This window comes from Lactuca sativa, chromosome 5 (genome assembly GCF_002870075.4).
Source record: "Lactuca sativa cultivar Salinas chromosome 5, Lsat_Salinas_v11, whole genome shotgun sequence".
Taxonomy (NCBI): Eukaryota; Viridiplantae; Streptophyta; class Magnoliopsida; order Asterales; family Asteraceae; genus Lactuca; species Lactuca sativa.
Window position 1 is genome coordinate 183637783 of NC_056627.2, and position 25647 is coordinate 183663429.

Genomic DNA, 25647 nt, shown 5'->3' on the forward strand with positions numbered 1-25647 from the left:
ATCTGTAACTCATGAATCATATAAAATTGGTTTGATTAAACAAAAGTGATAAAAAAAAACTTTATTTTACAATATGAAAACCTATATGATACAAACAATGAAGAACTAAAAATACAATTCCATTGAATTTAAATTCAACAATTCTATTAAAGATGCTACATGTGGCTTTGGCTGTAACGTTGGTTTTGATTCTGTCGACTGCGGCAAGAGCGAGATTGGACTGAAGGCCTTGAGCAACTTCTGCCATGTCTATAATATAAAACAAATAATACGATTTTTTTTTTAATAAAGCAGTATTCAATAATGGCGACTTGTTTTTTTTATAAAAATGTAGATATTTTTACTTCAATTTCTATAAAAATTCTAATGAAAGGCCCCTTTAAAAAAACTGTTTTAAGATATGCTCTAGAGTTGTTAAAGTTTCCTCAAGCAAGTTGTCAATTTGTTTTTTACTTTTTCTTTTTCTTTTTATTATATTATTTTTAAATTACAATACTGTATTAGAGTCGGAGAAGTCATTTCAACCTGGTGGTGTTGTTCGAAAAACTGAAGTTTCTTTTTACGTAACTTTTAAATATTAATTTTATCCATGATCAAAAGGGCAGGTTGTAGCTGTTTTGAAAGTCTATCAACCTAGAAATTATTTTTTATTTGAAATCTGTAAGAGTAAGCATGAAATCTCATTTATAACACAATGATGATTAATAAATAATTTTTTTTTAATTTCCTCATCTCATAATAAAATACGTTTAGGGTCTTGCTACAAGAGCATCTATAATTGGATTTTCTTGGATTCTAAGTTCTTTTAGGGTTATTGAAGGTTAAAAAAGTCGATCATAAGGAGAAATTGATTACTGGAACTAATTTAATAAACTGTAAGTAATTTACTTTTTACCCATTTCCTTCATGAATCAATACCTATAGGGAGGGCTATCAATAGAATCATTCTTATAAATGAAAGAGAATTTCTTACCATACCCTCCCTATAGTTATTGATTCATGAAGTCTTTGATGTACCAAAAAAAATTGATACCTGCATCTTCTCTAGTTAATCAGAGGGGGGACTAATTCTGAAAATATTATCATTCAAACAACAAATTTCTTGTTAAAAAAAGCAAATAGCTTATCAATAAACTTACCTGCCAAGCTGCACAGTCGGTCTTTTTCCACCACTCGCCTCTTCATATTATTATGATTAACATCCACTGTCAATGTTTTGCCTCCAAATGGAACCCCAATCTTTATAACAATAGACCAACAAAAATAAATTTTTTATATCAAGAAAAGCGTTAAGGAATCTGAAATTTTCTAAATCTATACAAACTAAAATTTTTGTTAATGCATTAAAGTCTAAAAAATATATCAATTATGGTCGTTGTCATTACCTGATTGAACTTGAAGTGTGAGATGTTGAGTAAGTAAGGCTCAAAACGGTGTTGAAGATGCACTTCTCTTTGGACATTCTATCCAACAATGTTTTAGTGACTGCCTCATAAAGTAACTAAAAAGTAAAAAGGCATGCAATTTCTAGAAATTTCAGAAAATACATCAATTCAATTAATAGAAGTTGAAAATTAATAGAACCTGAGCAACAGATTAAACTTAGTGTGTCTACTATATTCATTATATCTCTATTTGCTCCTAATTAATGGTATTTAATAAGTTCCAACTCAATTCCATTTTGTATTGAGACTAAGCCAAGTAACTTCAACTTTTGGTTCCCTGTTAGACAAAGACAGAAAAGCCAAAGTTGTTAAAATCTTCCACTATCAAATTACAAGCAGCAAATTCTCCTGTGACTCTAACTTGTATATAAGGCATTATTTATTATTCTAATAACTCTTAACTTGAATTTACTAATTTCCAAACTTATCTCATGCATTCAACTCAAAAGCAATAAGCATGTATCTATTTACTTTTCTTTTTATGAATTTGAACTTAGATGTAACATCCCAAAATTCAAGGCCAAAAATTTCATTTTTAAATAAGTTATTATCAAACCATATGTAATAAAATCTTCAATAATAATGTCCCATGTCAAAACCAAAGTGTCAATAATCAAATCATGTATCATAGAATAATATCACAGTGTGATCCCCAAGATCTCATATGCGGAAAACATAGTGTGATGCGCTGCGATCGAGCCGACTCCTTTCCTTTGAAAACAAAGCACCTGAAACCAAAAGTATTGTAAACCATAAGCACGAAGCTTAGTGAGTTCCCCCATCATACCACATACTATACAATCACATAGCATACATACTGTCGGGCAATTATGGGGTGCCCGACCTACCCGGTCTGGCCATTCTGGGGTACCGACCTACCCATGTCAAGCCATTATGGGGTGCTGACATACCCGTATCAAGCCATTATGGGGTGCTGACCTACCTGTGTCAAGCCATTCTGGGGTGCTGACCTACCCGTCGGTCCTAACAACCGAACTCTGGGGACTATTTCACCCCCTACTACTACTACTACTACCACACACATCATAACATAATCATATTGTCAGGCATATTTGGGGTGCCCGACCTACCATTCGGTCCTAACAACCGAACTTGGGGACTATTCCACCCCTACTACTACTACCACACATATCATAACATAATCATGTTGTCATGCATATCTGGGGTGTCTGACCTACCCTTCGGTCCTAACAACCGAACTTGGGGATTATTCCCCTCCTACTACCACTATCACATATAACATATCATGCTAGCATACAAACATATCAGGTAGTAGCAAACCTAGATAATTATCATAAAGACAATCATCTATCAACATCTCCTCTTGGTGGGTCGACATTGTAGCCTTAGACCCACCCCTACTGGAAGGTAACTCACCTCACACTGTTGAAGTCCCGCAAACTCAAGCCCACACTGTTGAAGTCCCGCAGACTCAACCCCAACTGCTGGATGACAGATTCCCGAACTGTCAACACCAAAATAACACCCAATTAATAATTAGGTCCCAACACATAACCATAAATACATACTTGGATAATTACTACATTACCCCCAAGGTTGGCTTTATTCAAGCCCAATGCCCAATCCACAGGCCCAAGGTCAACTAGAAATCAAAGCCCAACATATGGCCCAATTTTTCAAATTGAGCCCAAGCCCCTTACATGGTCCTATTCTAAGGCCCAACATTATATAGTCATTAAGGCCCAAACTATGGTCCATCCATGGCCTAATTTTCCAAATTGGGTCCATCCAAGGTCCAATTGCTTGACCTTGGATGACCCATTAATAACCCAATCATCAAGGACCAATAGAAAGGCCCAACAATAAACCCAAGAGAAATTAGGATTTCACATAAAATGACAATTAGGGTTAAGTGTTTCTCATTTAACCCATTAAGGACTTAATCCATTAAGTCCATCACTCTTCTAAATAAATCATATGGTATAACTGGGCTTAATACACAATTCCATTCCAATGGCCCAAATGTGGGTCCCGATAGGTCCAAGCCCATAAATCCAATATTAGGGTTTTCTAAACCCTAATTAGGGTTTCCAATCCATATTAGCCCAATAGCTACGTCCTTTAACCAATTAGGGTTCATTAGGCCCATTATGATTTCACTAGGCCCATTAGGGTTTCACTAAGCCCATTAGGGATTCTTTGTGCCCATTAGGGTTTCTTTGGGCCCATTAGGGTTTCAAGCACCCCAAACGAATCAACACAACGAGGCAAAGCACACCACCACCCGACACGGCGGTTGGTAGCGGCAAGAGGCGACAGCCACCACCCTACGGTGGTGGTTTTCAGTTTCTTTTCATTATCCAAATTGTAATTTTACACTTTACAATGCTAAAACTCAAAATAAACACACAAACTAAACAAAATAAACACACACATCCACCTTATGGTGGCTGGTGGTGGTAGATGGTGGCAGCCGCCACCTCACGGTGGTAGTGGTGGCCCTTCCTCGATTTTCCGGCCAAACCAAACCACACAAAACACACTAAACTCACAGGATGACACCCACAACCCCCGACATGAATGATTCTGAAACAGTACGTAGCTCATACAAAATAAGGAAACGCTATCGCAACCGCCATCACGGTGACAAGCGATGGTCGGAGGTAGCAACAGCGTGACGGTGGCAGACTCGAGCTAAAACGGAGCAACAGAAGAATGAGAAGAGGATGCGTGCGACCTAACCACAAAAAACAACAACACCCATGAACAACGATTTACGATCACCTCGTGACCCTTCGTCTTCGCCGACGACGGAACCAGGATGATGGTTGCTCCGGTGATTCTTCGGTGGTGGCGAGGAGGCGGCAATGAGATAGTAGTGAGACGTGTCTTCGCCGGCAGCCAAGCTATGATGGCATCTCGATGGTGATGCAGAAGGCGGCGGCGTTCGGGACTCCATCTAGTCGGAAAACGAGAGAGACATCCGGCGGCGGCTGGGGAGAATGAGAATGAGGTGGCGCCGGAGGTGGGAGGTATAAGGTGGCGGCTGGGAATAGTCTTCTAGGGTTAGGGTTTCATATGCCTTAAATACCCGATACCTCTTAAACTTTTTGCCATAATGACACAATTGGCCCATCCCCATAGAATCTTCTTCAACTCAAGTCCGACATTTACCCCTTTAGCCCCTATTCCCATAAATTATTACAAAGTAAATCCCATATTTACCTTTTAAACACTATCCCTGAAAATCTTTAGTAATTAAGTCTGAGATTTACAAAACAGCCCCTTGCTTGACAAATTCTTTTCAATTAAGGTTCAGAGTTTACCATTTAGTCCCCGCCTTCATAAATACTTACAAAATCAGTCCGGAACTACACTTTTAACCCTTAACTTCCAGACTATGACAATTAGCTCTGGGAGACCATCCTTTTACATGTAATTATTTATTTTAGGGCTACTATTCGTTCATTAATTAATTTATTTATTAAATAAATAAACAGGGTGTTACATCAAATTTGGAAAATACCTTTCAAGTTTTGCTCTAAATCTATTTTCCTTAGTTTGTGACACACTCGGCAGCAACAACAAGGCTACTACATTCTTTTCTTCCCTCCATTTGGAACCAACGCTATTTGTAAAGTCATCAGATGAAGTTGATTTGGAACCTCCATACCCCATTTTCCCTCGAAAAAATCTTTTCTTTTTCAGGCATTTTATCAAACACCTAGTGTTCTTTATGATTATCTTCAATTTTCTGTAAAGCAACCAATACACACAAACACGAATGTTGTAGTAACTATAGTAGGTAGTTGTTGGATTAGTGTCTAAGTCCATAACTATTTTGGTATGTACTTGACCCGATGGTGTATGGTCCTTTTGGGTTGCCTTTACCAAAGCAACTTGATAGGATGAATTATAGAGAGAGAGAGAGGATTAATTATGACTTATTAATATATTATGAGAATAATATATTAAAGGAGAAATCATATTGTTTAATTAATATTAGTCAATAATTAATTAAGAATTAATTTTGTGGCTAAAAGAGATTAATTAAACTTAAGGGACTAGAACTATCAATTGTGTGATAGTTGAATATTGGGCTAATGGACTCCATATTAGAGGGGTGGACGAATTCTATGGGGAAACCCATTAGAAATCATCCAAGGCTTCTAAAGAGGGAGTCTATGGGCTGCTTAGGGCCTAAGCAGTCAAATTAGGGTTTCTTTGTTAGACAACCTTAATAGCCTCACTATTTAAGGACCCCTAGGGCACTAAAAACGTGGCTAACTGATTCCTAAGTCATCCTCTTACTCTTGGTGTTTGTGAGCCATTAGAGGTGTGACATTTGTGACACTAAGCTTTCAGAAGCCAATTACAAGGAGGATTTGTGATTGTTATTGCTACATAACAATTAAGGTAAGATCTAAACCCCATTCTTATGTTAATATCGATTATCACATGCCAGATATAGGGTTTAAAGTCTTGTATGAATGCATGTACAATAGAGAAACCTAGATCCAAGCATTACGGTTTGCATGAGCACATAGGATGTTCTTATGGCTAAAACCCATCGGTAGTATCAGAGCCATGATTGGTTTCTATTGTATTGATGCTTTGTGTTTCATTCATGCTTAGAAAATCGATTTTTTGCTCCTCTGACTGAGAAACTCGTCGAGTCCCAAAGTGAACTTGTCGAGTAGCATGAACTCGGTGAGTTCCCATGTGAAATCGACGAGTTTTGCTGTCAGACAGAGAGATTTTCGGGATTTCTTGTTGTTTTGCTTAAGGATAATTACCTAAATCATTTTTGACTGATAAAATCCGAATTTTATTACTGTTATATGATTATCCTTTCCAAGTCAAAAGATAATTCCAAATCAATTGAATATTTACTTCCTTATATGATAAATGTTAATTTTTTGGATTATCTGATCATTATATTTGCATGAAATTGAATTAGGTCATAATTAGATAATCACCAATTAATTGCTTAATTGCCTTATTTGTATTTTGATCTAATAGTTTTCAAAGGTTTCAAAACTTGCCCTCAAGTTTTGGAATTTAAATTTTTGATTAAAAAGTTTAATTTTGAAATATTTAAATTCTAAACCTTAATGATTTGAAATGTTTCAAAACTTGCCCTCAAGTTTTGGAATTTAAATTTTAATTAAAAGTTTAATTTTAAAGTGTTAAATTCTAAAACCCTAATTTTTAAAAAGTTCAAATTGTACTCTTATGGTTTTATTAAACTAATTAAGTGTATAATTAAAAGAGAGTTAATAAATCCATAGTGATATGGTTTATATTTAATTAAATTAAAAGTGTAATTTATTAAATTAGACCACCTAGTATTTTAAAAGTGTAAAATACACCCTATACTATATATAACATTAAAAGTCTAATATTATATATTTATAACTTAAACTGCTAGTCTTACCGTTAGTAGGCCTCATTCACGAAGCCGATCTATAAGGGGGTATAAGGTTATGGCCTATAAAATGGCCGTTTAATGGGTGTCCACTCTCACCCACCGCTTCCTTGATTGGTGGAGGGTCGTTATCCGAACGAGTAGGATAGGGCAACCCCTTTCCATTAAAAGTATAATGAAGTATAAAGTAACTAAATGTTTTTACAAAATTCTCAATCTTAGTTACTTTAGGCAAAAGTGAATTTGATGCAATTCCATGAAATTACACTTTGTACCCTTGCGAAGACGTTAGTGGAGCGTGTGTGGTTAACCGGCACACTAAATGGTTCTAAGCAAAGGTAGAAAAGGGTGACTCAATGTTTTTCATAATTCGGTGGAGCGTGTGTGGTTAACCGACACATCGAATATGTGATTGTAACATTGGGGGCACCATGTGAGTTTGCATGGTTATTCACACCCTGTTTTGTGATCCTCGGCATCCTAGTCGCAAATCGAGGGGCATATCGAGATTTAAACATGTCATTGAAAAGTTCAATGAATCTCAAAGGATCTAAGAGTTTTTCATTACATTTAAAACCTAATATCTTTTTCGTTTTTCATGGTGGAAAATTAGTGAATCGTCATTCACTTACCTTCAAAGGTTCTGCAATTTGGGTTACGGCATCCCTCTCCCAAGTTATAGAGTATTATGTTGGGTCCTAGCCTTAATATCTCATTTGGATGATTTATTAAGGACTCAATCAATCAACTAACTTGATTTTTCTCCTGTTTTGTAGATGTATGAATCTAACCGTGGTCTTCCCGAATCCCATGGAAAAGGTTTTCCTGCTCAAAGTGAAAGTCTGTTACATAGTGAAGGTGAAAGATCGATCCCTGCATTATGGACTAGCTTGGTTTCACTTCCTCCACCTCCTCCTGTTGTTCTCCCAGACCCACAAGATCGAAGAATTGAAAAGTTCAAAATCACTCAAGCCATGTTGGCAATGAAACATGAAGATGTAAAATCCGTGTGTGCTCACGTCCTAAGGATAAAATCACACATCGATAGGTTGAAAATGTTAGGTGCATCTTTTCCAAAGAAGTTGGTTGTAGAGTGGGTTCTTCAGTCACTCCCTAAATCATATGATAAGCTCATAAGAGAGTATTATATGATGGATCTTGACGCGACACTCTTTCACCTAACTTACATGCTTATTACTGTTGAATAAAAAATGATTTGGCAAAGTAATGGAGCATATTTGTCTGGTAATTCAACCAACCATGCTTCCATGGTCGCTCCAGGAGAAGCCACCTGTTTTTTCTGCCAAGAAAAGGGGCGTTGGATACGAAGCTTCCCAGAGGACCTGAAGAATCTAAGAGATGGGAGAGTCAAGAAGTATGGCTCTACTTCAGGTAAAATCCACTATCTAACTCCATTAAGTTCTTATTCATTAATTCTTAATACATAATGTGATAAGATTACATTTGAATGTTTTGCAGGATCAAAGAAAGGAGAGGAAGTTTGATGGAAGAACAAGATGAGTCTGATCACGAAGAAATGGATCACGATCGCATAGATTCAAAGATCAGATTTTGAGCTAGGAAGTTATGATAGATTTGTTAGGAATATTTGATTACATAGTTTTTCAGTTGATTTTGCATTGTAAGGACATGTTTTCCGCTGCTTTTATGAATAAAATGAATTTTTTGATTTGTATTATATATATATATATATATATATATATATATATATATATATCCTTGCAATGAAATCGTTGTGAAAAATTGATGTTTGTGTATTTCTATAAATGGATGTGATTCTTAGTTATGTCATTTATGGTAGTGTCAAAAAAATTTAAGTAAGGAAAGATTCCCATCACCCAGGTTTCAATTGGACAGAAACTTGGAATCATATGATTTGAATCATGTGATGTATGGAAATCTTGGTACTTAGGAAATTAAGACTAATTCCTTGATCACACAAGTATATGATTCAAGTGAAGGACTAAAGGACTAGAACACAATGTTGTGCACTAGTCAAGTCCACCACAAATAACAATGAGACTATTCGTCATAATTCACCAAAAGTCTGGTAAATGTGGTTATACTTACAAGATTAAATGTAATTCTGAATCATTGAAAAGTTTCAATAAATGGCAGAACGAATAAGAAGAATCAATGAAGGCAGAAAGATAAAAGGTTTCTCAAATCTAAGAATAAGGGATAGTACTTTTATATCAGTTTTATGATCGTCTTAATGATTAAGAACCATATCACAATTGATCCTCTAAGGACATCTTAGTGCACTAGTATGGCTAAGAAGAGGAATCGGAAATTGTTGAAATGGTTAAATCAAAAGGATGAGTCATACTTCGTGCCAAAATCAAGTCTTAGAATCGTACTCCAAGATTGTGAATTGAGTGACACACACTCATCAAAGGTGAAGTAGAAAATTGTTTTTCATACTCTTGCATGTTTGAAATTGGTAGGTTGTGATGTCTTGGAGAAGACAAGGACCAACTAAGACCAAATGTTTGTAATGTTTTGTCTTGATATAAACACACACTAACTCTTGGATATTTGTTTATCAAGAAATGTTTCTTCATAAGAGAATCTAATATATCAAGAGGTCAGTGGGAGTCTGAAGATCTTGAAAAGATTCCGGAACTAATCAAGAGTAAACCTATTAAACACTAGCACACGACTTGAGGTTTGTAACCTATCGTGTTGACAAAATTCTATTTCTGTGCCAATCCTATTGTTTGATTATGCATATGAGTTCTACGAGTTCTCAATAGACTGCATAAGGCAAGCACCTTGTTCAATGAAAGTACATTGACTGGTATAGGTGAGCTGCTAGATAACTTGGAAGCAATGGTTGGACCCTTGATGGCAAGAAATTAAGAATGAACAAGTTCTGTCCATAAGAGTTTGAATTTGTCACAAACATTATCTTTTAATTATGGTTATGGCAAATTCACATGGATAGGAACACATACACCATAAAATCTAAGTGTCATAAGGTTTCTCTCCTTCATGAAAAATGATTGTGAGGAAACGCTTTCACTAAGAAAGATTTTAAGAAGATAGCAACTGTGTAGATTGCATTCTCAAATTCGATTATGATTACGACATCCCTCTTCATAGTTCGAATTGTGAGATTTGGCAATTAGTCTAAACATTTAGGATTTAGTAAAATAAGTTCTGAATTAGTTTAGACACACATGTGAGCTATCTAAGTAAAGGTGTGTGATTTTGAGAAGGTTAGATAAAGGCTTATCGAAGCATCTCTTATTAAAAACAATGAACTTTGGAAGTCAATAAGTATTGTTTTCTAGAAGTTTAGCTGGTTTCTAAATATGTGTCAAAGCTAGTGGGAGCATAAATGTTATGCTGGAATGGATATAATCATCATGTTAGTGGGAGCATGATTATTATTTAAGTACTGCAAGTTGGCAATATTAATTATAGAAAAACATAAGTTTCACTTTGCAAAGTTGCAGGGGTTGAAAAGTTGTTTTTGCTATAACTAAGGGAGAGAATGTTATACTTCATTTCCAATCTAAAAGCTTAGATCGAGAAATTTTAATTGAATTTAGTCAATGATATATTTATTATTTGCATTCTCAAAGCTCGATTATGATTACAACATCCCTCTTCATAGTTCGAATTTCGAGAACATGGCAAATAGAAATATTATGACAATATTATAGCAAGAAACTGGTAAAGTATCATGTTTTTCATTATGAATCGTATCCCACACGCTTCGGGTATAGGATCGATTGCATATGTCGTAATATTCGACCGTTCTAAAAAAAATTCAAATGCCTAGGGTATTTAGACGGAAAAGGGAAATGGAACCGGTTTTGTCTAAAATTAATTAAACAACTGCCAAGGACAATCTAAGGTTCGCCAATGATTGGTCGCTTGAGGATAGTTGAAAGTATACCCCGAAAACCAAAGGCGGAAACATTTCCGGCGTTGACTCCACGTTGAGTATCAATCCAATGCACATAGTAAAACAGTAAACACAAAACATTACATTACATAATATTGTTTACATTTGTTTGAAAGAAAATTTATACAAGTGTTATACATATATCATACGAATAAAAGTAAAGACGAGTCTTTGGAACGCTCCGTCTTCTCCAAAAGGTGGCGGTGTACCTGTCTAACGCTGACCTGAGAATACAAGTGGTTTGAAAATCAGCATAAAGCTGGTGAGTTCATAAGCGGTTTAGTTTTGAAAAGAGCGAGTTTCCTTTGCTTTCTGAAAAAGTTGTTGTTCAAGAAAATCCCATATTTTCTTATGAAAACAGATTAGTTATCTTTCGTTACAATTTTGAAAACGGTTTGTTATGTCATTCCAGGAAAATCCCATATTTTCCTAATAGTTTAATTATTCGTTTGTTACTTTATTCGTTTCTAAATTCGTTACTAGTTGTTATGTTATCTCAAGAAAATCCCATATTTTCCTATGTATTGAGGTTGGTTCATAAGTTTGATTTCGAAGTACTAGTAAATATCATACTTGTAGTATTAGTTAAGTATTCTAAACTCTTAGTTATCCTACATTCGAATGTCTATCATCTACTAACTTAGTTGTATTTTCGAATATTTGGATTCACCATAAACGTACATTACAATATTTTCAATTATTCTGATGATTTCCAAAAGAGTACATTAGTTGTATTTTCGTATCTCTGGCGACATTCTAAGGCGGATGTATTCGAAACTCAGTAGAGGTCCAGAGGCGTACTTTCGTATTAAATTCGAAACTCTAGTGACATTCAAGGCATACACTAACTGTATATTCGAAGTCTTGGTGTCATCCAAAGGCGTTATTTCGCATTCGTAGTCCTATTTCTATTCGTATTCGTATTCGTTCTATGCTATTAGTTATATTCGTATTCGCATTCGTATTCGTACTAACCTAATAGTTATATTCGTATTTGTATTAGTGTTCGTATTCGTATTCGTATTTGTACTATCCTATTGGTTATATTCGTATTCGCATTCGTATTCGTGTTTGTACTATACTGTTGGTTATATTCGTATTCGTATTCGTATTTGTATTAATTTTAGTTATGATTAGTATGATTTCTTTTACAAAAAGTAATATAGTTTAAAACACTTTTTAAAGAAATCTGACTTTAGTCTAACTGTTTACCTTGCAATTCGAACCAATAGTTAACACAAATTTTGAAATTAGAAACATACATAAAATGAAACATTGAACTGAAAATAAGTTTAAGTACAAGATTTCCTTGTACTCTTGCTTGTATTCCCCCTGAAAACATTTGAAAAAGGGTAGGGGTATGAACTCACCAGTTGAGAAACGCGTCAGATTGGATCCTAAACGTCAGTTCTGGGTTCGCGAACGCACAAGATTCCTATGGATTATAAAATGATACATATTTGTATTTAATTAGGACTTGATTAATTTATTTGATAAGGACATACTCTTCTAGTTGCGGAAACACCCCATTACAAGTGTTTGGAAGGACCCGAGTGACGTTTGAGGACACATGAGGCTTGGATGTTGAGTTTACTCTTCGAGAGTAAACTCCTTATGGAGTTTTCGGCCCTAATGACATATTCCCCATGAGTTTACGGCCGTAAACTCATGGAGGGGTACTTTTGGTTGCTAAATGGCTTCATATGACTTGGGAAAATTTGCTAGGATCAAATCTAGGGCATAGGAGTGGATTAGACTTACACATTGACCATTTAATGGAGTTTACGGTAGTAAACTAGGAGTTTACGGTCGTAAACTCCCCTATACCCAATTCTTATGTGTTTTGGTGATGCTAGGACAATCACATGTGATTTAAACTCATTTTACAAGCCTTGGAGGGATTTTTGGGCATCATTTGACATATTTTTAGGAGTTTACGGCCCAAGACCCCCTTATGGCCGTGAACTCCTTAGGAGGGTGTTCTAACATGTTTTAAGGTCCTAATCTTGATTGTATTCACTTCTAGAATTTACCCCAAGGCTCATGGTGTGTTTAAGTGGCATCTTAACACATTTAGAGGAGTTTACTCCTCAAGAATATGAGTTTACGGCCCAAGCATGTTCTTGGGCAGTAAACTTAAGTTTACTCCTCTAAATTGATGTTCAAGGTGTTCCAAGGCCAAATCCATAATTCTACAAGTCGTATCTAAGCCTTATTGGTGTTTTGGAAGAGTTTAAGGGCATAAAAACCCCTTTTATATGTGTTTACGGCCCAAGAATGCTCCAGGGCCGTAAACACATGAACAAGGATCTAAATCATGGTTCAAGGCATTCTAAGTCCATTCCATAAAGTCATCTAGCCATATCTAAGGTCTAATTGTGGTTTGGAAGGGTTTTGTTGCTCAAAACCCCCATTTATACGTGTTTACGGCCTAGGACTGTTCTAGGGCCGTAAAATCATGATAATGGTCCTAATCCATGGTTTAAACTCGAATTTGAAGGCTAGAGAGGTTGCATAACAAGTTAGAGAATGTACCTTGGTGATTAGAAGCCTTAAATTTGAGATTTGGACCCTTAAACTTGAATTTAGGAGAGAGGTTAGAGAGAGAGTAGAGAGATGAAGCAAAAGCTTCAAATGAAAGCTTAAACATGTTTAAATAGGTCCCAAAACTTGGACACGGAGGAATTCTACCCGATACCGGCATTAAACGGGGCTTTTGGTCGCACCCGATTAAGTTTCCGTAATTCGACGGGATAGAATTTAGAAATTTCAAATTAATGATTTTGGGCCATTTTCATGAGTTTTAAATGGATTTGAACACTTACGAGATTAAAATAAACTTATAGTTTATATATCTTAGCCCAAAAACAAAAACGGGACGAATCGATAAAGGCAGATTTTTACGCGCGGAACGGATTTCGGCGATGGACAACTTCGAGTTGTTACACGCTGTGACATTACGAAATGACTGTTGCATAAAATGTTAGAATCTAACATATTCTAGTAGTGGCGAGAATTTTGTATTCTTACACTAATGGATTAGGAATTGTGAAATGAGTGCGATTGAAAATGTTATTCAATCATACTATTTCACAAAGTAAGGACCATAGGTAAACATTGTGTGCATGCTAAGAGCATGGGACAATTGTACTTATAATTCAAGTAAGAAGTTGGTTACCCGAAACAACAAATAATGAGTAATCAGTATGGTGATTAAATAAAATGTTTTATTTATACTCAAAGGTTTGAGGCCATATAGTATTAGTATTATTCTTGTGTTTCACTTTGCATGTTTTGACTTCCCGAATAATGAGATTATTCAAACCCTCCACAGTCGCTCATTCTTTGGAAGTAGGAATGAAAGAAGACTATCATGAATTTGACTGTAGATTGTCTAAAGTGTTTTAGACATAGCAAAAGTTTGTTGCATGGTTAATGAGTGTTGTTATAAGATTAGAGTATTGGAATAAACCCATGCTCACTTGGATCGCTTCATGGATTTTATCACGAGTGACTGGTGAGACGATAATATCTTATATTCTTGAAACCGAGATGTGTAAGTTGTATCTTGCGAGTCGGTTACACATTGATTATATGTAAACACACCAGTAACTTGGTGTTATAAAACGTATTGTTGTGTGTGATTTAGTGAGTGAGTGCAAGCGAGCATTGAGTCTAAGTTTATTCGTTCCTTTTACCCAAAGTGGGATAAAAGTGATATCTCTGGTCCCCTCGATGATTTAGTGATGAAACCTTAAGCGCTTGGCCAAGCCGGGACTAATTTGATGTGTTCAATTGTAGTCTGTTGTCAGTTGTCATAAATCGGAAGTCGAGAAACAATACATAGACTGAGAGAATGATTTAAATCCATGTCTCAGTCTATACGATATCAAGAATGGATGAATATATGATCTCTTATCTAAAGGACACGTTTCTGATAAGATCAGAGTTAACATCGGCTTTTGAAAGCTACGATTGCGGATCAAGATCTGAAGTCATACGCAGAATAGTTATTAGACTTATCCAAGTGGGAGACTGTTGGATTAGTGTCTAAGTCCATAACTATTTTGGTATGTACTTGACCCGATGGTGCATGGTCCTTTTGGGTTGCCTTCACCAAAGCAAATTGATAGGATGAATTATGGAGAAAGAGGATTAATTATGATTTATTAATATATTATGAGAATAATATATTAAAGGAGAAATCATATTGTTTAATTAATATTAGTTAATAATTAATTAAGAATTAATTTTGTGGCTAAAAGAGATTAATTAAACTTAAGGGACTAGAACTATCAGTTGTGTGATGGTTGAATATTGGGCTAATGGACTCCATATTAGAGGAGTGGACGGATTCTATGGGGAAACCCATTAGAAATTGTCCAAGGGTTCTAAAGAGGGAGTGCATGGGCTGCTTAGGGCCTAAGCAGTCAAATTAGGGTTTCTTTGTTAGATAACCCTAATAACCTCACTATTTAAGGACCCCTAGGGAAACAAAAACGTGGCTAACTGATTCCTTAGGGTTTCTAGACGTTTTTGGGTGCCTCTCCTCTTCTCCTAAGTCATCCTCTTGCTCTTGGTGTTTGTGAGCCATTAGAGGTGTGAAATTTGTGACACTAAGCTTTTAGAAACCAATTACAAAGAGGATTTGTGATTGTTAATGCTACATAACAATCAAGGTAAGATCTAAACCCTATTCTTATGTTAATATCGACTATCACATGCTAGATCTAGGGTTTAAAGTCTTGGATGAATGCATGTACAATAGAGAAACCTATATCCAAGCATTAGGGTTTGCATGAGCACATAGGATGTTCTTATGGCTAGAACCCATCAGTGGTATCATTGGTATGAGTCATAAAAGCGAAACAAAATTCAAAGAGTAATCAACACATACATGATATATATGTTTCTCAAAATGATTTTTTTATATGATTTTAAGTGGAGGGTAAAATGTTACAGAAGTTATAACGAAACAAACCAGAAAGCGACAGATAATGTAGAGGAAGCCCGATCCGCCAAATTCTCCTCATCACTTATGTTGGTCCCATATCTCGATCGATCGGTAGTGGTGCTCGTTTTGACGACGGTGGAGATATCTATGTCGAGCAATTGGTAGTGGTGCTCTTTTTGACGACGGTGGAGATATCTATGTCGAACGATTGGTAGTGGTGCTTACTGATAGTAGCAGAAATATCTTAATGGAGCTAACGAGTTTCAGATAACCTCAAATCCGTGTGTGGATCATCATCGTTAACAGATTGTTAGACCAACGTCATCCGGTAGAACCGCCATCATCATCCAACCGACGCCCAAAACCTCAAAACTGTGAAGCCGTCGCCAATTGTTGAAGATGTCCGATGAAGGTTAGGGTGCTTGTTAGCCGTAACGTCAGGTGCTGCTAGAAAAGAGGAGGCAGAAGATTAACGAAGGTCACACAACATACGAAGAACGTTACAAAATAGCTATTAGGAGAGAGATGATAGGGGTGTTTCAAATGCATACCTATGTTAAGGCGGTAGATATCTACTGCGTTAAAATTAGAACAATCGAGAAGGGGAAGATATTGAATGAGAGATTTGGTACTTCGCTTGAAGGCAGCGACGACGGGATGATGGTGGTTGAAGCTGGCAGAGATCAGCGATGCATGTGGGTGTCGTTAGCGGAGTGCGTCGAGTCGTCGGTGTCGACCTCTTCGTTTGATCGGAAGCCAGAAAGGGGAATTGATAAAAGAATGGTTTGGCGAAACATGAGTAGTGAAGACAGTAAGCACATATGTGGAAGAGGTCGTCTGGTGGTCTGGTACGGAAAGATGTCTTTTGTGGGTATTTTTGGATGAGAAAAAAGGGGAGCAAAACACTTACCACTAATAATAGCAATCATAAAGTGATTGGGTGGAAAAACGGTGGAGATAATACATGAAGAGCACGTATCCACAAAGAATGAACAAATTGACATAAATTTCCCAAAAAAAGAAAGGAATAGCAACATAAGCAGAATATAACAAAGTTAATATAAAATGATCAATTTTGCCAAAAATGTTGGATGTTCGCTATTCCAAAGAGTAGTCTTTATTATATATATATATATATATATATATATATATATATATATATATATATATATATATATATATATATATATATATATATATATTAAAAAAATACAATCGTAAACCAATACAATATTAAAAGATCTTTTTTATTACTAAACATCTTCTGAATTTTTTTTTAATTTTTTGGAAAAATTAAAAGTCAAAAGTTATTTTAAAAGCAATCCCACATTGCTTTTAATATAACTTTTAAGGGTGTTTAAGATTGGTTTTAAAATAGCTTTTGGCATTTAATTTTTCCAAAAAGTTAAAAAAAATCCAAAAGATATTTAGGTATTGGAAAAGATCTTTTAAAATGATTTTTTATATAGAAAAAAAATATATAGTGTTTCAAAAATCATAAAATACTATTTTTTTTACTTTTGGAATTTTTTAAACTGAAATTTTTTTACCTAAAAAGCAAATACAAATACTTTTTAGGGCTAATGTCATAAAAACCCTCAAGTTTTCAGGGTTTTGTCGGTTTTGCCCAAAGTTGAATTTTATATCCGTTTTTACCTTAACATTTTCCAAAAAATATTCGGTTTTACCCTTTTACCGGTGATAACAGGTTACCATTATATTAACTTCACAAAAAACCCTTAAGTTTATAGTTTTTTACGTTTTTACCCTTAAGTTTATATTTTTTTACACTTTTACCCTTTGTATTTTTTTTCATATTATATGTACTCATGCAGAAAAATTATATTTATATACGAATTTTTTTTTAATTAAGTATTGTATATACATTTTTTTAATGTTATTTCTTCATATATATATATATATATATATATATATATATATATATGTGTGTGTGTGTGTGTGTGTGTGTGTGTATGAGTTTTTTCTTGGATAAATCATTTAAGATGTAAAAAAAACGCAAATTAATATGTTTTTAGAACTACAAGTTCATATTTTTATGCATTTAAAAATATACATATCAATAAAAAAACTTGTTGAATCATAAACATGTTTATATAAGTATATACATATATTCTTAGAAGTGTAAATATGTATTTTGATATATATTTTTTTAAGTATAAATATATTTTTAGAAATATAGATACATATTGTCACAATCAGGAATTTTTGTGCCTTGTAACTACAATACTTAAGTCAAATTATGAATCCAAAAACATAAGAGCATGAATGATGCTTATTCTATGACAACAAAAATTGCAATCAAATACACCATACAAGCATTACAAATGGTCAACAAGCAATTGGAAACCCTAAAAGTTCTTGTTTAGGTCCATTTTGGACTAGGACTTCCTTATTGGGCCCAATGGACCAATAAGCTTCCAATTTGACCATCTTGGGCTTAGAACTCATAAATAGGCTCTAATTGGACCCACTTCCATTTATTTCAACATTTTGGGCCATATTGGGCCTAGAATGAAATAAATCAATTATATGAACCATTTTGGGCCATATTTAACCTAATGTAGCCCTAATAGGTCATAAGAATCATATTTATGGTTATTTGGACCAAGCACCACTTAACATAAACATGAAAAAGGCTTAAGCATGCAAGGCCCAAATTCTTTTCTCTCCCTCTCTAATTCTCGGCCCAAGCCCATGTAAAAAGGGAGAGTTGACTTTCATGGCCACCTCATTTTTACATATTGGGTTTCCATGCATCTTATATCATATTTCCATGCACATATCACTTCAAGATCTATCTCTTTCTCTCTCTCTTGCTCTCGGCCGATTTCAAGCACACACACACACACACATTTCACTCATCTTTTTCTCTCAAGAAACTCTCTCATTTCTCCTCCAAAATTTTGAGATCTAAGGAGCTTTCAAGGAGATATCTCCACAAATTCTTCACCTAAGGTAAGATCAAGTTAGGATCTATGATTTTGGTACTTTGTTTTATCAAAATCTTCTTCTAATCCATGTAAAAACCTTGATCACTCTCCTAGAAACTCTCTAAGTTCGAGATCTTCCAAGGAGAGGTACTAAGGCCAAACTTTCTTCTCACTTCTTCTAAAGGCCGAAACGTGAGCTTCATACCCCCTATTTTGCGGTTTTTTATAACTTTTGTGGGGGGAGAATACAAACAAATGTGTAGATCTATGAGTATATGTATGCTTTGTGTGATTTCTATGCTTGTATATATGTTCTTATGTGATGTGTGGTGTTGGATCTAGTCAAAAAGACCTTAAAACCGAGATCTACATTAAGTTGTATGAAATAAGTATAAATTATGTTATTTCACACAAATCATTTCTAGAAAAATAACCAAGTTGGTTAATATGAACATCTTTGGGCTTAAAACCCATTTTTGGACTCAAAATGCTAAAAATATGAAACTAAAGGGCCCAAAATGTCAAAATACAAATTCTGAGGGATGAGATGAGTCAAAACAGTTTCAAAAATGTATTTCCTGGAAATTTACCCTTTGAAAGGATTAAAATGTGAATTTTTAAACATAATGGGCCAAAAATGAACTTTTCGGCCCAATAAAGCCCAAATTGCGAGATTTTCAAACTAGAGGGGCTGAAACTGCATTTTTCTGTAAAACAGGGGACTACTAGTGTACCAAGTTCATTTTAAGGGTTAACAATACTTTTCAAATTTAAGAGGGACCAAAAATGCAAAAAATTTCCATTTTGGGTCAAAATTGTAAAAATTACGAAATTAGAGGTTTCAGCCGAGAAAACTACACTTTGAGGGACTAAAACTGTTTTTCAAGTAAATTTGAGCTGAAAGTTACCCTTTTCAACAAGTTTTGATACTAAAGTGTTAAGAAAAATGGCTTAAGGACTAAAATGGAAATTCTTTTATATAAAGGGTGAAAAATGTAAATTTATACAAGAAAAGGGCTTCAAAAGAGAAAAATTCTAAGGTTTTAAACAATAGATCCTTTATGACAAAATACTAGTACCACGATTATCGACGAAATATAATACACCTTCAACACCAAAATCGTTACCAAACGAATTGATTCGGTCTCGAATCAATAACGAATCAAAAATCTAAACACGACGATACTCCAATACACACGCGGAAATTACGGGAAGTCAATACACACGTGGGAATTCACCAGACGTCGATACACCATCTTTGGGCCCGAAAGTTTCAAATCGTGCTTGTTGGGCCTAGCTAGCCCAATGACATGATCTTTAGGCCCGAAGGAAACGCGCTTACATGATATTGGATCTTATACGACCTAATACCGTGTAAAAGGACTTTCAATAGCTCATGTGCTGTTGGGCCCCAAGGGTCCTTTGGCACTGCTAGCAAAGTCGAGAATTCACAAATGCGAGTTGGGCCAAGGGCCTTTCGCATTCACGATAACCTTTAACGACTCGTGGAATTAACGGGGGCTTCGCACCCTCTTTTCTTCTTAGGTTGTGGGGCTATGGGAAGTCAGGGTGGTTGGATTAGGTGAGTAGTACAGACGACGCCTAAGGGTTCGTTTGTATAGTCGTAAGCTAGCCATTTTCATTAATGCGTGATTACAACAACTCACCGCCCTTAAAATCCAATGTCACCTGGAATTATCAAATACACACGTCACAACGGTATAACCAAATATAAAATGCGTATTTTAAAGTATTAGGAAAACATCGAGTTTTCCTAGGGATTTCAACTCTTACACCTACGTGATGCATACCAAGTATAACAATTTTTCACACTTATAGAAATAAACAAGCATACTTACGGATCTTCACGCTTTTTCTTACTACAATAATCTTTTCAGAAAATATCGGATTTTCTGGTGGTTTTTCAAAATCATACAAAACATTATGTTTCAAACATTACTTATGAACTCACCAACATTTCATATGTTGACGTTTTTCAAAATACTTGTATTCTCAGGTAACAGGTAAATTGAAGGGAAAAATGTACTCAGTGATGTCTCGTTGTTTGTTTAACTAGTATCAAACAATCTACTTTTGGGAATGTATTGTTTTGAAACAATGTATTAATGTAAACACTACCAGTTGTAATATTTCAATGCATGGTGATGAAAGATGTTATGTTTCATGTATATTCACTGTGATGATATTCAATTGAGTCACAACAGCCCTTGGACGTTTCCGCCGTCTGGTTCGGGTGTGTGACACATATTTATATATAATAATGTAAAAATATGTATATACTTCTAAAAACTATATCTATAAAACATGTATTCATAATTCTAAAAATATTATTTATCTTTTTAAATGGTATACCCTTGCAAACACACACATACACACACACAAACAAACATATATATATATATATATATATATATATATATATATATATATAACATTAAAAAAATATAAATACAATATTTAATTAAACATTTTTTCGTATATAAATACGATTTTTCTACATGAATACGTATATTATGAAAAAAATACTTAGGTTAAAAGTGTAAAAAAAAATTATAAACTTAAGGGTAAAAACGCAAAATAGGGTAAACTTAAGGGTTTTTTTTGTGAATTTAATATAATAGTAACTGGAAAACCTATTATCACCGGTAAAAGGGTAAAACCGAACATTTTTTCGAAAATATTAGGATAAAAACGGACATAAACTTCAACTTTGAACAAAATCGACAAAACCCTGAAAACTTAAGGGTTTAATGAGATTAACCCTATTTTTTAAACATTCTCTTTTATAAAAAACCACCAGCAAAAAAAGTGAATTTTAACCTTAAAAAGTTTCCATACACTCCTATGAACTCCCCAAGCCTATCCCTAAATTCTCTCAGTCCATTGAAGTCTGAGTTCTCGCCATATTCGTCGGCGCTACTGTTTGTGGTTGCTTCAGTTCATAGTGTTCGTGATCGTCCCTTCTTTCGCTGTTACTCCGGGCGATATCTCTACCCAATTAGATTTGTCTCATTTTACTCAGCCTAATCACGAAGGTGAGTAAAATCACCTTTAACTTGTTTGTAATCATTTGCTTGTTATCGTGTTCTCCTTTGGCTTGGAAAACACACAGTTCCACGAAAAAGAACAAGCAAACAATTTATTTTGAAGATTGGGTATTCCGAGTAACCATCAGTAGGGGTTTGTAGTAGATCGACCCTTGTTTGTGTTCCGTTTTAGGGTTTTATGATGTAGTAAAACTTTATCTTTCTTGTAAATACATGAACAAGAGATAATTTGTGTACATTTCTGTATTCTTCCAATTTTGACTAAAAATTCTACAGCACAATGGAGAAGCCTGATGATCTGAAGTTTGAAGTTGGCCAACTTGCTGAATCCAAAACATTTGATGAAGGATTCCGTGGCGCTTGGTTTAGATGCAAGGTATGTGAATGTGATAATATCCATTTTCCAGTGAATATGGTAATAATTTAGATTTCCAAATCTAAACTCTAAAATTCCAATCAGATCAAGGATATAAACGTGAAAAAGAACCAGATTTTACCTGAGTACTTTGACTTTCCAGAGGAAGGTGAGTTGACTAACCTGCTATATATGAATCACTAATCACAATCTTTTCATCTGTTCTAAAATCATCACTTTCAATCAATTTGCAGTTATTAAATGGACAAAGATATACGAATTGCCTCATTATGGAAGGAAGTCAAAGCAGATAAAGAAACAATTAATGTTGCGACCTCCATATCCAAAAATGTATCAAAAAAATGAAATGCCACCTGTCAATTCCATTACAGAAGTATGTGTTGTGATTGATGGTGAATGGAAAGTTGGGGATTTGATAGATTGGTGTAAAGATGATTGTTATTGGTCAGCAAGGATCATCAAAATATTGAGTGATGATGAGGTTCAGGTAATGAAAATTTATCATTTTTATTATTAGTTTATTACTTTCATCTCATAAATTATTATTTATTGTTATAAATTTGTAAATTATTATGTGTGTAGATTGAGTTGCCAATGCCTCCAGCTGGACAAGGGGGGATTTATAATGCATTTTGTAAGGATTTACGCCCATCATTAAACTGGTCTCCATTAGAAGGCTGGACATTTCCTACATTGGTGCTTTTCTTTTTTCCTATACTTTGATTCATTTTTATAAATTTTGAGAAATTAGGTCTTTTCTAAGTAGAATCCTAATAAGACAAAAATAGAAAGTAAAATGCTGTTATATAAACTAGAAAGAAATGGAAGTAAGATGCTCTAAAAAGTTTATGCTTTTTCTTATTAATTGGTTCTTAAACTATAAATTTCACATGCAGAGAGGTCAGGATTCATGTAGGGCACAACTTATTTTCCCATCACAACAAGGTAAAGTAAATTTTAATCTAGTATTACTATATTTACATTAATTTTATCGATTTTTTCTTCAAAATATCAGTTCTAACATAAAGTGTACTTTGTATGCCTTTCAAAGAAGGAATCTTTTTTATATAACCTTTTTTGGGCTATTTTTGACAATTAGGATGATGAGGGCATTTATGTCTTTTGAAAAGACAGAATAGACATTTTTAGTAATTGGACAAAAAGTTTTACTTTTTGTCCTATTGATGTCAGTTCTTGTCTCATTGACATCAGTTCCAGTCTGTTTAAAAACTAATATTTTTTTTTGTTTGAATTATAATTTTGATGGATTTTATTATAATTGTAAATCTTTTAGGCATGGATATTGAGAGTAGGGAGGAAGAAGTTGCTTCACCTCAAAATGCATCTTCCACTTCTCGAATATCAGTAATTTCATTAGCAGCTCCAATCGAAGAAGAAGAAGAAGAAGAAGCGTTGCAGAGTCAAGAAGTGAAAATCAATGGTGATGACGTGGACAAAGTGAGTTCTTCAGACAGTATTTCAACGATGCGTGTGGAAGAAAATAAAACAGATGATGATGATGTTTGGGATGATGTTGATCATAACATGATAGATTTAAATATAATGCATGAGGAGACATTAGAGGCGTCGATTCTTGACCTTGAAGAACTTGCTAATAGAATAAAATGGCTTAAGAGCATTCTTGATAACAGTCGATCAAATTCAGGATCATGGAAGTTTGAAGGAGGAAGTTGATTATTTTTAAATTTTTGTTGTTGTTTGTTGCTAATGTACAAAGGTGAAGCAAGTTGTGTGTTGTGACTACTATTAGTGTGTGTATGGATTAAAAACTTGTTAATTGAGGGCTTTTGGTAATTAATGAATGAAATTTCTCATTTTTACTATGTTTGATTTAGCCATCCATAAGTAATGTTAAATGATCATTTCGGCCAAATACAAAGAGAAATGAAATTGGATGACGTGCATACAAATTTTCTCTCTCTTTTTTTTTTTATTATTATTTTTTTTTTTTATAAAGCTATTTGATAATTATGCTATCAAAACGGTTTTGTGGTAAATTTAAATGTTCATAAATGTTATAAGTATTATATTTGATGCATAGAATTAGAATTTGGCGTTACATTATTTTGGTTAGTCGGGCAGTATTTGACGTATGATTGTCCAAATCGCGATCCTGATCGTATGATCCTAGGTATGAAAAACGACCCGGATCGTATTTGGGGTAGGATCGAGATCTGATCCGATTCTACCTTCCCTTGATTTTTTTTTTTTTTTTTTTTTTTTTTTTTTTTTTTTTTGCAAATCTTTCTTACCATTTTATGTCTTTTACCCTTTACCAATCTACCATTTATTATTTTTTATTGTGACTTATGACTAATATTTTGAAGTTTTTATAATTTTTGAACAAAAAATTAAATGTTTGAAATATTTTTCATGATTAAATATTATAAATTAAAATTATATTTTATTTTGTAGGATCTTAGAATCTCAATCCCAATCTTGAAACCCAAAAGCGATCCTAGGTAGGATCCCGATCTTGACAACCTTTATTTGATGTTTCCAATCTAAACATAAACTGTCCTAATTTGGTTATTTCTAATAACATAGTTGGGAATTTAGTTAGATTTCTATTTTATTACTATGGTTATTTCTAATAACATAGTTGGGAATTTGGTTAGATTTCTATTTTATTATTAGGTGTGAGAGTCGTATACTATACATGTTTATTAAAAATAAAAGTTATATATCATAGTGTAAATATTAAATAATTTTAATGCCTATTTCATTTCAAAGTTTAACAAAATATATTTTATTATATCTTAATTTTGACAATATAGTTTTATAATATTTTATTATTGTAATTATGTAACAAAAAAAATCCTAATAAATGTTTTTAGTGGTAGAAAAAAACAAACTATTTATTATTATGTTTATTTTATGGAGAAAAATATATTTACCTTAAATAATAACTGTTTCATTAATTATAGTTTTATCTATATATTTAACATAATAAATACTTTATATATATATATATAATAATAATAATAATAATAATAATAATAATAATAATAATAATAAAGGTGTTAATTAGTGAAATTGATTAATTTTTTATTAAAAATAAAATAAAAATACCACATAATAACATGTGAAATTTAAGTAATTAAAAAATGACATAATGACATGTGATAAAACTTTAAAGAAAATGATAACCGAAAAAAAAACATTTTCATTTATCAGTAGACTAGGTTATAACCCATGAAAACCACGGTAGGTATGTTCAATTTTTTTATTATATAGACAAAAATAAGATTAAATGTCAACATAGTAAAATGCAATGTATTTTAGATTGTAAGTAAAACCGGATGAATTTGATAAGTAAAAAAGAAAATCTTTTAAATTACATTTTGAAACACTTCTTGGTATATATCATTTGACGTTTTATTGGTTAAATTACAATTTTTATCTAAAATCAATAACTTTCAATTATTATATGCTCATTTTTCTGGATAAAACAACATATAACTGGCCGTATGAGAAAACTGGTT

General features: G+C 33.9%; 1 protein-coding gene across 1 annotated transcript; it reads left to right on the forward strand.

Moving 5' to 3' along the window:
* Positions 1-21538: 21538 nt before the first annotated feature.
* Positions 21539-23985, forward strand: LOC111897243 (uncharacterized). Its single transcript, XM_023893204.2, has 7 exons — positions 21539-21753; positions 22042-22141; positions 22226-22289; positions 22375-22628; positions 22724-22837; positions 23038-23086; positions 23436-23985. Exons 2-7 carry the CDS (start codon positions 22046-22048, stop codon positions 23834-23836), a joined length of 978 nt encoding a protein of 325 aa, XP_023748972.1. The 5' UTR covers positions 21539-21753; positions 22042-22045; the 3' UTR covers positions 23837-23985.
* The last annotated feature ends 1662 nt before the right edge of the window (positions 23986-25647 follow it).

Coding starts and splice junctions, on each gene's coding strand:
- LOC111897243 (XM_023893204.2), top strand. CDS start 22,046: ATGGAGAAGCCTGATGATCTGAAGTTTGAAGTTGGCCAACTTGCTGAA. Junction 22,629..22,723: donor TGAGTGATGATGAGGTTCAG/GTAATGAAAATT, acceptor TTATGTGTGTAG/ATTGAGTTGCCAATGCCTCC. Junction 23,087..23,435: donor TATTTTCCCATCACAACAAG/GTAAAGTAAATT, acceptor TAAATCTTTTAG/GCATGGATATTGAGAGTAGG.